Raw genomic sequence first — 13,629 nt, 5'->3', positions numbered from 1 at the left:
ATTTATTAGGCATATACTAACTCTAAATAGAGTCGTACCTTTTGATAAATCCAAAAACAATAAACAAATTACATCGATCATAACAATTATATCAAGATTAGGAGTATAAGCTCATTTAATGAATTAGAGAAAATATTTTATATGTATTCAGTACAAAAACACCTTTTCTCTACTTGGTCCATTCAATATACACTGAGTATACTAGCACAAGAAGTTGGAGTAAACCTACTCCCATAATCAAGACAAATTATACAATAATCTTGTGCTACAATCATCAAGATATTTTGTCCGATAATATCTTCGATTGTGACATAGTTTATTAATTATGAGAACCAACAATTTAATCTTCTGTGCATGAGCTAAGACTCCATACACTAAATTATCTACTACATAATTAAAAGGACACACATGTTACAAATGATCTATTTAAAACAGTGCTTTATTGAATTGAATAAATTAAATAAAGAATTATTTCATGATGAACAAAATATTATACTATGTCTAAACCGTATGGTTAATAGTATATCCCAACAATCTCCCACTTAGACTCATAACCATGCGTCTAATATTCTAACACCCATTCCTTCTACATGCTTGTCAAAAATCTTCTGTGTCAAGCTCTTTGTAAACCGGTCTGCCAAATTATCCTCCGACGCAATCTTCAACACTCTTGCATCACCTCTTTGAGTTATGTCCCGGATTAAGTGATATTTACGCTCAATATGCTTACTTCTTTTATGGCTTCTTGGTTCCTTCGAGTTTGCAACTGCACCGCTATTGTCACAATAGAGTACAATTGGTGCTTGAACCGAAGGAACCACATTAAGCTCTTTCAGAAAGTTCCTGAGCCAAACAGCCTCTTTAGCTGCTTCAGATGCAGCCACATATTCGGCTTCCATGGTGGAATCAGCAACACACGATTGCTTGATACTCCTCCAACTTATGGCTCCACCTCCTAAGGTAAAAACATATCCTGAGGTAGATTTTCTAGAGTCTCTATCTGACTGGAAATCTGAATCAGTATAGCCAATGGGTGCAAGATTACCTGAGTGATACACCAACATATAATCCCTAGTCCTTTTCAGGTACTTGATTATATGCTTAACAGCAGTCCAGTGTTCTCGACCAGGGTTAGACTGAAATCTGCTAACCATGCCAACAGCAAAGCAGATATCAGGTCTAGTACATAGCATTGCATACATAAGACTCCCTACAGCAGAAGCATAAGGGACTGCCTTCATCTTTTCTATCTCATCAGTCATTTTTGGGGACTGATCTCTTGACAGAGAGATTCCATGTCTAAAGGGGAGAAACCCTTTCTTGGAATCTTGCATGCTAAACCTGGTGAGAATAGTATCAATATAAAGTGCTTGGGACAAGCCTATTATCCTTTGCTTGCGATCTCGCATAAGCATGATCCCAAGGATATGTGCTGCCTGTCCCAAGTCTTTCATATCGAAACGTGAGGACAACCATTCCTTTACTGAATTCAACATGCTCACATTGTTTCCTATGAGCAAAATATCATCTACGTACAAAACCAAAAATGTAACTTTATCTCCATTCCACTTCTTATAGACACAAGACTCATTTTCACATTGATCAAAACCGAATGTCTTAATCGATGCGTCAAAACAAGTGTTCCATGCCCTAGAAGCTTGTTTCAATCCATAAATGGATTTCTTTAATTTACACAACATGTGCTCATTTACACTTTTTATGAAACCAACTGGTTGTGCCATATAGATGCACTCATCAAGACTTCCATTTAGAAAAGCGGTCTTGAGATCCATTTGCCAGATCTCATAATTGTAATGAGCCGCAATGGATAAGAGAATCCTTATGGATTTAAGCATGGCTACTGGCAAAAAACTTTCCTCATAATCGATCCCTTCTTTTTGAGTAAACCCTTTTGCGACAAGCCTAGCTTTAAAAGTTTGCACTTTTCCATCCACTCCTCTATTTTTCTTATAGATCCATCTACAGCCTATGGGTTTGACTCCAGTAGGTGGTTCTACAAGATCCCAGACTTGATTTGAGTACATGGACTCTATTTCAGATTTCATAGCATCAACCCATTTATCAGCATCTGTATCATGTAGTGCTTCGTCGTAATTAATAGTTTCTATATTAGGCTCTTCGGGGATTCTATCATAAGATTCTCCCAAGAGCGCAAACCAGAGAGGTTTTCTAATAATTCTCCCACTACGACTAGTCACTACAGGTGGAGGCTGATTTTGTTGTTGAATGACATCACCACTTCCTTGAACTGAAGCCTCAATGTTATTTTCCACACCAGGCGGTGCTAGGATATCATTGACTTCTTCCTGGATTGCAGGATCCCTCCCAGATTGGCTCTCAGAATCAGAGGCATTGTTCTGCCGCGGTCCTGCCGCGGTTACGCCAAGACCGCGGCTAGAGGGGCCTGCAGAATCAGAGGCATAGTTCTGCCGCGGTCCTACCGCGGTTACGCCAGGACCGCGGCGAGAGAGGCTTTCGGATTCTTCAGGTTGCATAACAATTTCAGGTTGTTCAACAACCTGAGGTTGCTCAACAATCTGAGGTTGCTTAACATTATTTCCATTACTTTGGGGTAGTGAGATGTCAGGTAATTGTTCTTGTACAATCTGCTGCTTATTGACATTTCTCCCACTACGATAATGTAGTGGTATGTCAATGCTGGCTTTCGGGATACGTTCAAGAGATGAGTCGTTAGTTATTCCATTTTTTAATTCCTGTAAAACTAGTTTACTTCTAGGAATATGGTTCGTTAGATAGTCCTCCTCTAAAAATCTAGCATTTGTCGTAACAATTACCTTCTTTTCTTTGGGACAATAAAACAAATCGCCTTTTGTTCCTTTTGGATATCCAATGAAAATGCATACTTCTGTCCTTGATTCCAATTTATCCGCTTTCCCTTTCAGCACATGTGCTAGACAACCCCAAAACTGAATATGCCGTAAACTTGGCTTTCGCCCAGTCCACAATTCTATTGGAGTTGAAGGTACTGACTTTGAAGGAACCAAATTTAGAATGTAGTTTGCTGTTTCTAAAGCATATCCCCAAAAGAAAAGAGGCAAATCGGAATAACTTAACATTGATCTAACCATTCCCATAAGGGCTATTTCTTCTTTCTGTCACACCATTTTGTTGTGGTGTTCCTGGGGCGCAGATAATTGAGATGTAATTCCATCATCTGATAAGTATTTTATGAACTCCGCAGAAAGGTATTCACCACCACGATCAGATCGCAATGTTTTGATATATTTATCATGTCGTTTCTCTGTTTCCGTCTTAAATTCTTTGAATTTGTCAAAGCATTCAGACTTACGGCGCAACAGATAAATATATCCATATTTTGAGTAATCATCTGTGAAAGTCACAAAATACTCGTAACCACCTCTTGCTTGTATATTCATAGGACCACACAAATCAGAGTGAATTAATTCTAGCTTATCACTGGCCCTATTTCCTTTTGAGGGAAAATGTCTTTTGGTTATTTTACCTTCTAAACAGGATTCGCATGTTGGTAGTGACTCCACTTTCAATGAACTCAAAGGTCCATCAGAGACCAATCTCGAAATCCTATTTAGATTTATATGGCCTAGACGTAAGTGCCATAAATAAGTTTGACTCAATTCAGAAATACGTTTTCTTTTATGTGGTAGATTAATATTATTTAGTTCTTTTGGTTGTTGTAGCACAGGGGGAGATATATCAAGAACAAAAAGGTCATGTAGTCTAGCAGCTTTGTAGATAAAACGTCTATGAAACTTAATAACAGCAGAGTTATTAGCAAAATAAACATTATAACCAGCATACATTATTTTCGAAACCGAAATCAAATTCCTTCTAATGGAAGGTACATAGAGAACATCTTTTAAAACTAAAACTCTATCACTACTAAACGAAACACTAATATCTCCTAAAGCTAAAGCTGGTGCTGGCTCGCCATTGGCTTGATAAACGCAAACTTCATTCTCACTTAGCCGCCGCGTTTCCTGAAACCCCTGCAAAAAATTGCAGATGTGATTAGTGGCTCTCGAATCTACACACCAAAATATGGTAGAAACAGCCGCTAAACAAGTTTCAACGACATTTAAATTTGAATTACCTTGATTATTCAACTTTGCCAGATAGTCGGGGCATTGCTTCTTGTGATGCCCGGGTTGCTTGCAATGATAGCACTTGCCTTTGGGCTTGTTCACACTAGCCGCACCACCAAGTGCCATAACCTTTTGAGCCTTCTTCTTTTTCTTATTGCCTTTCGACTTAGAAATTGAAGGTTTCTCTTATATTTAGTGCCACAACTGGATCTTGTTGTTTGATAATAGATTCTGCCGCTTGCAGCTTATTCAACAATTTTGCTAGTGACAAATCCATTTTTTTCATATTATAGTTCAAGCGAAACTGTTGAAAACTGTTAGGCAGAGTCTGCAGGACCATCTCAACTTGAGACTCCCTATTAATCACAGCTCCAAGGACCTCCAGTTCATTCAGAAGACTCATCATCTTCAGAACATGGTCCCTGATCGATGATCCTTCAGCCATCTTTGTGTTCAAAAGGGCTTTCATGGTTGTCTGCTTAGCTGCGCGATTTTGCTCACCGAACATCTCTTTGAGACTTTCGAGCATATCGTAAGCAGACCCCATGGACTGATGCTGATGATGCAAAACATTTGCCATAGAGGCAAGAATGTAACATCGCGCCATCTCATCAGCCTTAACCCATTTGTCATAGGCCTTAACCTGATCATCCGTAGCATTTTCAGGTTTTTCTGGGCACTCCTTAGTGATTACAAATTTGTAACCTTCAGCAGTTAGGACAATATCAAGGTTCCTTTTCCAGTCAACATAATTTGGTCCTTCTAACTTGTTTTGGTTCAAAATTGAGGTAAGTGGGTTGAATGAAGACATGGTTAATATGGGAGATATTCACATTAAATAGATCATTACTTATGTATTAAGAATGATTAAATTCAAAATTACACATTACACATATAACCATGCTCAGTGAACAGTTAGATTTGTTAGGAAAACTTAACTATTCATGCAAAATATATGAGTGATGTCAGATATTAACCCCATATATTTAAACAGGAGCAACTCAGTTGGAGAGTAAACTGTTAATTTAAGATAGGTAAATATCACTTTTTATAAAACTCTAGTTTCATTCAATCAACATGTAACTCGGTTGGAGAGTTAATACAAGTAATAAAATAACTAGATGCTAAAGAAAAACACAGTAATTATCTATAATGAATTTATCCGATGTGGAAGAAGACCTATGTCAACATATAAATTCACTGTAGAACCCGTTTAATTTAGGGTTTAGGGCCTAAAATTGCGTGTTTTGCAATTTGGGCTCCAAAGGTTGCATGTACTGCCGCGGTCCTACCGCGGTTACGCCAGGACCGCGGCTAGAGTGACCTTCAGAATCAGAGGCAGTGTTCTGTCGCGGTCCTACCGCGGTTACGCCGGGACCGCGGCCATACAATACATGATTTCAAAAAAAATGTGTTTTGAGAGGATTAATCCAAAAGTTCTGTATATTAATCCAAAATTACAGAATATCATACAAAACATTCGCGTTTTTAACATAGAATAATTATCCGAAACATGTATCAATGAATAACACGTTTTAATATTACTCTATGCATGTTGTATTACATTATCTAGTTAGATGTAAGACGGCGTCTGATACCAATTGTTAGATCATGCGCAGCGGAAACAATCATTCAATCAGGCATCAATTACATGTAAACTAGACAACGCAATAATAACGAGATTAGGAACACTAACCTCTTAAAATAATCGCACAAATCTCCCAAACAGCAAGGATCCAGGGCTGCAGTCTTCTGCTATATGCCTAGTAAAACTTTGGACACTTTTGCTTTTGGGTGGGCAAGACATACAACTCTGGGTCCATGATTAGGTGAAACCTGTCTCCCTTTATGACTCGAAATTAAGCCCTAAAAGGGAGCCCAAAAGTCGTAGTGGAATTCTACAAGTAGAATCCTACTCTAACTCAAAAAGGGTAACTTTTCTCCCAAGCTACTTTTACCCAAGTCTGTCCAGGTTTTACTAGGTATAGCAGGGACCACAGAAATAATAAGAGGCTACTAATTATAGTATTAATTCTAAATTAGCATGAATTAATTCTTACTATAATTAATTGCAATTTATTCCACTAAAAAACTGCAATTGAACTCCTCAATATGAATTTCGAAAATTCATCAACACTTATTTTAACTCCCCATGTTAAGATTTCAAATACCAGTTAACTAAATTAAATCACTGAAAATTTAATTCAATTAACTAATTAAATCCTTTATAATTCCGCTTAAACCATCTCATGTGACGGATACAAAATCCACCGGCCGGGTTTTCACATGAAAACTTATAAGCTTATATAAAGGGGTATCATCAAACCCAAAACCAAGTCATGGATTCTATCAACTAATTATTATTCACAAATGTTATTTGTTATTGTCCAATTTATTAGGCATATACTAACTCTAAATAGAGTCGTACCTTTTGATAAATCAAAACAATAAACAAATTACATCGATCATAACAATTATATCAAGATTAGGAGTATAAGCTCATTTAATGAATTAGAAAAAATGTTTTATATGTATTCAGTACAAAAATACCTTTTCTCTACTTGGTCCGTTCAATATACACTGAGTATACTAGCACAAGAAGTTGGAGTAAACCTACTCCCATAATCAAGACAAATTATACAATAATCTTGTGCTACAATCATCAAGATATTTTGTCCGATAATATCTTCGATTGTGAACATAGTTTATTAATTATGAGAACCAATAATTTAATCTTCTGTGCATGAGCTAAGACTCCATACACTAAATTGTTTACTACATAATTAAAAGGACACACATGTTACAAATGATCTATTTAAAACAGTGCTTTATTGAATTGAATAAATTAAATAAATAATTGTTTCATAATGAACAAAATATTATACCATGTCTAAACCGCATGGTTAATAGTATATCCCAACAAGGAGAACATGTTATGTCGAGAAAGAGGCAAATCCGAAAATAAAGAAAGTAAAGAACACTAAATTTTAATGTGAAAAACCCTTCAAATCGAAGGTAAAAACCACGGGATCACAAAGATCCAAAAAGCTCCACTATAACAATATGAGGGTTACAAAAGTTCTCCAAATTGGCTACACAACAAGTGCCAAACACGGAGCAACAATAGCAACAAGAGCAACAACTAATCAATTGAAGAAAGAGGAGAATCCACAAAAATGAGGCTACTGTTTGAGGCTCAAAATCAGATGATACGAGCCTCCAAATCCGATCTCCACTCTTCAAATCCAAGACCAAGATGTTACGAACACTCAGTCAAAATATCAGCCCGATCCAACAGCTAATGAATCGGAAAACGTGATTTGAAGTTGGCTGGTCGGAATAAAAATCTGCAGCAAAACAAATACTTTTCTCTCCTCTTCTCTCTTGATGAAAGCTCTCTCAAAAACCACTCTTATGTGCTGAAGTCTTTCAAAGACTTGTATCAATGAGCATTGAATGATTCTCTAAAGTTGTCCTATTTATAGATCATGAGTGGTGCTTTCCCTTGAAGCCAAAACTAACTCTAAATAGGAACAAAAACCGAATCCAATTCCGAATAGGAATGGAAACCAAAAGAGAATAGGATTAGGTCATTGGGTCTTTGACTGGACAACATGGGCATGTGCCCAACAGAACACACAAGAATATTTGACTCGACAAAATATCTAATGGAAACGAAAGGGCTAGGTCTAAAAGAAACATATTGTCATTATGGACTAGGGTTGGTTTTTCCTTCATAAACTGATAATTAGAGAATGTCTATACAAAGGAAATCTTAATTTGGTGTGCGTGATCTAAAAATTTAAGTTAGAAATATAATTTACACCTTTTATTTTCTATAACACGACTTTTAATACGCACGAGTCTGATTTTTTTTTAATTTTGACTTGGACCAAGTAGATGAAAATGCTAATAGTTGACAGTGACATTGATGAAATCTAATATCTCAAGTACTCGAGTTTATACTTGCTTTGAGATCTCCATTTTTTTTTTTTCAAAATGCTTGAGACACGACTTCACTAATTAAGGTCAGGAACACATCACCAAGAAAAAGAACGATACAACACACCTAGAGCAGACTAGTTCCGGTCATCCCAAGTCCAACTATGAAGTATATATGAACCTTTTAACTACATACTGAGTACGCCTGTTGTCCATTGCCATTAGGTCATTACAAAAGACACTTTGACATACTCATTGTTTAAGAATGAAAGCTACAAGAAAGTCTCACACAAATTAAAATTGAAATAGCACTTGCCTCATTTCCATCCAAGGCAGGTGGAGACAAAGAAAAATGAAGTTTTTAGATTGTGGGAAATGAGTTGCAATGCGCCTCAACTGAGTGGTTTGAGAAAACACATGCATGAAAACATGGTTTGAAAATACTCTAAAAAAGCAGATTCTTTTAGCTGTCCATATGGAGATTAATTCTTCTATTAATTAACGGCCACAATAGTACTGGTTTAGAGACAGAAGTTTTTGTTATCTTATTTTGTCCGCATTCAAGATTTGAGCTTTACGACATCTGATTCGAGATTTTATTCAGCCGTTTTTAAAATCTATTATTTTATCGTATTTAGTGGATTTTGAACACACATAAAAATTTAAGCCAAAATTATTGGATTCGGATAAACTTGTAACTCCGCTTACAATATTAAGATGTTTTACACTGTAAGGTCATTTGTAGGCCTATTAAAAGTCAAATTTAACTGTTCATAAGGAGTGGTGTGGGTTCATATATAAACTGAAAAAGAAGACAAATTCACTTCCAATGTTGAACTTGATTCAATTGATTTAATTAAGAACATGCTCGTTCGTTACTATACTATTTCAAAGTAAAAAATTCCCTTGCATTAAGAGTCCATTATTTTCTGGTTTCCCATCGAGCACTTGCATTGGAGTCCCAACTAATTTGAAGCCGTGTAAAGTCAATTAAAGGTAAAAGTGCTCCTTACCAAAAGAAAAAATTCCTTATCCAAGACTCGAATCTGAAAGCTTTAGTTAATGGTGGAGGGATCCTATCGATCCACACCCAGAACCCTTAGTGGTCTAGCATTGAAAGTCAACATAAGAATATGAAGCAGGTAATAATCTTGATGCATGAAATTAGAGGAGGTACAATAATTGCTGTTTTCCGTATAGAATTAATCCTATACATAACAAGATGCCATTGCAAGACGCATACTTCAAGAAGAACAAACATTACATTAGCACAATCATTATCGAGGATTAGGGGTGGGCATCGGTCAGTTCAGTTCGGTTGTGAATATTATCGGTTCGACATATCGGTTATCGGTTTATAAGCATGCAAAACCGATAAGCGAACCGATAAGAAATTGGTTATCGGTTATTGGTTAATCGGTTATCGGCTGTTATCGGTTCGGTTATCGGTTTACCCGATAAAATAACTTAATCTAGATCAAAACTTCTTCAGAAGCTCGCAACTGAAGATTTTCTTACTATTTTAGTCCTTTAGACATAAGATGTCAAAATGTAGCTAATTAAGAGTGGCACAACAAACAACAACAACCATAGGATAAGCTCAGTGACAGTAACTTGAATTAGCCAAAAACATATAATAATAATATACTGATAACAATTAGTAGCAGCAGAATTCCATTTCATTACCTCCACACATTGCAATGGAAGTCAACAACAAGTTGTGCCACTGCGCCGACTCCTCCTATCCTACTCATGTTCAATACCTTTTTAATACAAAATTATTTACTAGACAGATACAATAATGAGAACTGGCAAGAAGAACAAGAGTATTCAACAGTATTTCAAACCCCAAACACTGTAGAAAACAGTACTAATAGTCTAATACTTCAATAACAGATATTCAAATTTAAGAAACGAAAAAAAAATCATAAAATATGAGCACAAAATAAAAAAATCTTTAACAGTCAAAAATCCCTATATGGAGATGAATTTTGTTATAGAAACCTACTGTATAAGACTTACGCTAGGAGTAAGGTCTATGAAGATGAAGACTTTAAGACGATGAACTGAAGAGTGCGGCTGAGAGAAAATATGAGAGAATGAAGCCCTAGATGTATGTATATACTTAAGGATAAAGTCGCAATTTTATTAATTCTTATTGGATTATCGGTTAACCCATTAACAAAATTGGCAAACCGAGGCCCGAACCGATAACCTAATAGTGAAAAAATTCTAAACCGTTATCGAATCGTTAACCCAATAACCCGATACCGATAACCCAATAAGTTTTTTTCGGTTTGGACTATCGGTTTTACCCGATATATGCCCAGCCCTATCGAGGATTAAATTATCGTTAACATCTCGAAGTTATATTAAGAAAAGTTTTTACATAATGTGCACCTGATTTTTTTTTAAAAGATACATAAACCAAAGAATTAGTATTACAAAATATATATTTTGTCTTTGAAAGTTTGAAATGTCAAAATATATACAAAAGAGTACTTCAAGAACTTGAGTGGAATTGTCCACGAATCAAATTGACCATAGATGTCGCTAATGTATTCTCTCAATAAAAATATTCATCACATGTGAGCAACTAAGTATGTGCACATTTCTTTCCTTTATTGATGATAAAGTTATTGTTTTTATTATTGTTATTATTATTATAACAACATTAAGGAATCACAAATGTGGTGGCTAGCTTGCCGCAATTGCATAAATCAATCTTAAGCTGTACCCAAGAGTAGCTCCAAAAAGAGTAAGAGAACATTAAAGGAGCCATTTATTAGTAATAAAGAAAAGCTAGCAAATGGACAAAATTCATGCAATTAAAGAACATACTATGAGCAAACATCCTTAGCTCCGTCTTAAAGAAAAACACTCCACAAATTGTAGATATACAATAAGCTTAACTATGACTTCCAACTCTTCCAAGTTATGTTGCTTGAATCTTCTAAAAATCTCGCCACATTTGTGTAGGTATCCTTCAAAAATGCATAATTTTTTAAGAACTTCGACACGAGTGCGACGGCATATTTGGAGGATCGAACATCATATAGCTTCTTGAGTACATGAAATGATATCCGATTGTCTTCATTTGCTAATCTTTCTTAATATTATCAACTACAAATGCTGCAACTACATTGTCTGTTTGACCAAGTAAACTGCTTAAAGATCTAGCTTTGACCACTCCAAGCCTTTTCATCTTCTTCATTAATGGCTTTTTCTTATCATCTTCACCATCATAATGATCTTCCATATTATCATTTGACAAAGGATTCTCCTCTTCTTCTTCTTCTTGTTTCTTCTTCGTTGCATTTCGAACACTAGTCATGCTTCTAAGTCTTCCTTTTCCCAAATGATGTTCACACAATGAATAACCCACAAGGGTTTGTTGACAACACCTCCATCCTCTCCCATTTACACGACTGCACCTTGATCCCTCTAATATAACACTCCCTCTTTTGCTCTTCTTATTTACACCAAAACCCTCTTTAGTAATTAGTCCATTTCCCCCCTCTTTCTCCTCTTGATCATTTTCTTGTGGGCATTTCTTGTTAGTCTTTGACTTCATCTTAGCCTCTATTGTGTTAATATTGCTTGTGTGGTTGTAGCTGTCTCTTCTCTTTTTGAATGGAATTACTTTATCTCCTTCACACCATCTCCCATCTACAATACATATGCATGTCCAATATCATAGCATAAAAGAAGAATAATAGTAGTAAATACATTTGATGAAGCATTAATCTTGATTGTGGGATAACCTATGCTGTTCGGACTCTCCAAATATGTCAGATCCTCTAAAATAGTGCATTTTTTAAGGATCCGACACGGATGCGGTAGCATTTTTAGAGAGTCCGTGCAGCATAGGGGTAGGTAATTTTGAAGATTTACCTAGATCAGATGAAGAAGATGGCTGTGGAAACAAAGAACCTAGTTGTGGAGTTGTTGAAAAGCTTTGCTTACTGAGAACAAGCAAGAACAAGAAGATCCAGAAAAAGTTCGTGAATTCCCAAATTATAAAAGGAAAGTGTACAGTGCAACAATCAGAATTTTCTGTGTGATGTGTTTTAATATAAATGGGGACCATGTTATAATTTATAGGGGATAGAAAAAGAAAAAAAAAAAGATGGAAAAATGCAAGACAAAACAAAAACAAATGGATTAGATGAGATGGGAAATTGAATCATTGGATAGGAAAGCATCGTGGGCACATATTATAGCCAAAGCTAAAACAAACCTAAACAGTATTTTCCAGTTACAGTAATATTTCTTGTTTCTCGTATTATTCACCTTTTTTTTTACTATCATAGAAGAATTCATGAAAGAAATAAAGGGATTTTTTAACTTTTCTTTTTTATATATGCATTATATTCTTACTTGTTATCATTGTCATTACTACCAAAACTCTTCTCGTTCTCTCTCCATAATTTCTCATCTTCAGCTTCCACATCCTGCAAATTAAATCACATCCAAAAAAGCCACAGATAATAAATAAGAAAATATATAATAACACAATACATCATGGGCAAACTTACGTTCTTTGGGTGCGTCAAAACTCCATTTTAAAGAAAACAAAAGGACAGAAAGAAAGACAGTGCAATTCTCGATAAAATAATTAGGCTTATTTTAGGATGCATATGATAATAATAGCAATACTTTTATCAACAAAACTAATAATATATAACTCACTTTTTCTTTCATTTTCTGTTGATTACTATTGCCACCAAAGAAAACCCAAGTCGTTGCTTTGCCTCTAGAGACCGCCGGTTGATCAGACGGCTGTGAAATAGTTAGATTTGGAAGATCAGACGGTAAATATTCGTTCTTTGTGGTTTCTGGGCAAGGATTTATCTCACGTTTCAGTTGTTGCACCACTACCGGCCTATTGAGTTGGGGATCTGATTCTGAAGGAGGAGGAAAACGCTTCCTGATTCTCATAACTGGATGATACCAAAGTAAAATAAAATAAAATATATATATATATATATATATATATATATATATATATATATATATATATATATATATATATATATATATATATTACTACTTTGTATGTGTATATTACTGGTAAAAAACAAAAAGGGAGGAAAAAGGGCTCAAAGGGAAGAAGCAAAAACTGGAATTTTTCAGGTTTGATTTTGAGAAGAATTTTTGACAAAGTGTTTGTGAGTTTCTCGGGTTTTTCTCTCTCTAGCTTTTATTTGTTGCACCACACAGACTAATAAGACCACTAGGACATAAAGAAAGAAAGAGATAGAGATGGTATGCGAAGTGGCACGTGCGATGAGGAACGTAGATGGTGAGCAATGGCACGTGTGCACAATGTGTGGGTCCGGAGGCGACCGGCAACCGGAATCGGTACCGGATGTGAATGCGTGAGAGAGAGTACAAAATGATGGGAGGGTTTTTTTGGGGTTTGTAACTTTGTATTGTGGTTTTAAACTTTAGGAGTCTGTTTGGAAAGCCACTTAAGAATTGATTTGTTTGGAATATTTTTCCGATCAAATAATTACTTGGTCAGCATAGAACTGGGTATAATTGGAGCGGTTTAATTACACTCTCCAATTCTCATAGG

General features: G+C 35.7%; 2 protein-coding genes across 2 annotated transcripts; both read right to left on the bottom strand.

The window, feature by feature from the left end:
* Window positions 1-4,272: 4,272 nt before the first annotated feature.
* On the bottom strand, window positions 4,273-4,917 carry LOC109242074. The gene is made up of 2 exons (XM_019408902.1): window positions 4,522-4,917; window positions 4,273-4,434 (listed from the first exon to the last, which is right to left on the bottom strand). Exons 1-2 carry the CDS (start codon window positions 4,915-4,917, stop codon window positions 4,273-4,275), a joined length of 558 nt encoding a protein of 185 aa, XP_019264447.1.
* Window positions 4,918-10,807: 5,890 nt separating this feature from the next.
* On the bottom strand, window positions 10,808-13,017 carry LOC109242085. The gene is made up of 4 exons (XM_019408912.1): window positions 12,741-13,017; window positions 12,429-12,502; window positions 11,943-12,013; window positions 10,808-11,717 (listed from the first exon to the last, which is right to left on the bottom strand). Exons 1-4 carry the CDS (start codon window positions 12,987-12,989, stop codon window positions 11,149-11,151), a joined length of 963 nt encoding a protein of 320 aa, XP_019264457.1. The 5' UTR covers window positions 12,990-13,017; the 3' UTR covers window positions 10,808-11,148.
* Window positions 13,018-13,629: the final 612 nt, after the last annotated feature.

Source organism: Nicotiana attenuata, unplaced genomic scaffold, assembly GCF_001879085.1.
Source record: "Nicotiana attenuata strain UT unplaced genomic scaffold, NIATTr2, whole genome shotgun sequence".
Taxonomy (NCBI): domain Eukaryota; kingdom Viridiplantae; phylum Streptophyta; class Magnoliopsida; order Solanales; family Solanaceae; genus Nicotiana; species Nicotiana attenuata.
The sequence above is the reverse complement of the archived record's forward strand: the minus strand, read 5'-3'. Positions and strand labels throughout refer to the sequence as shown.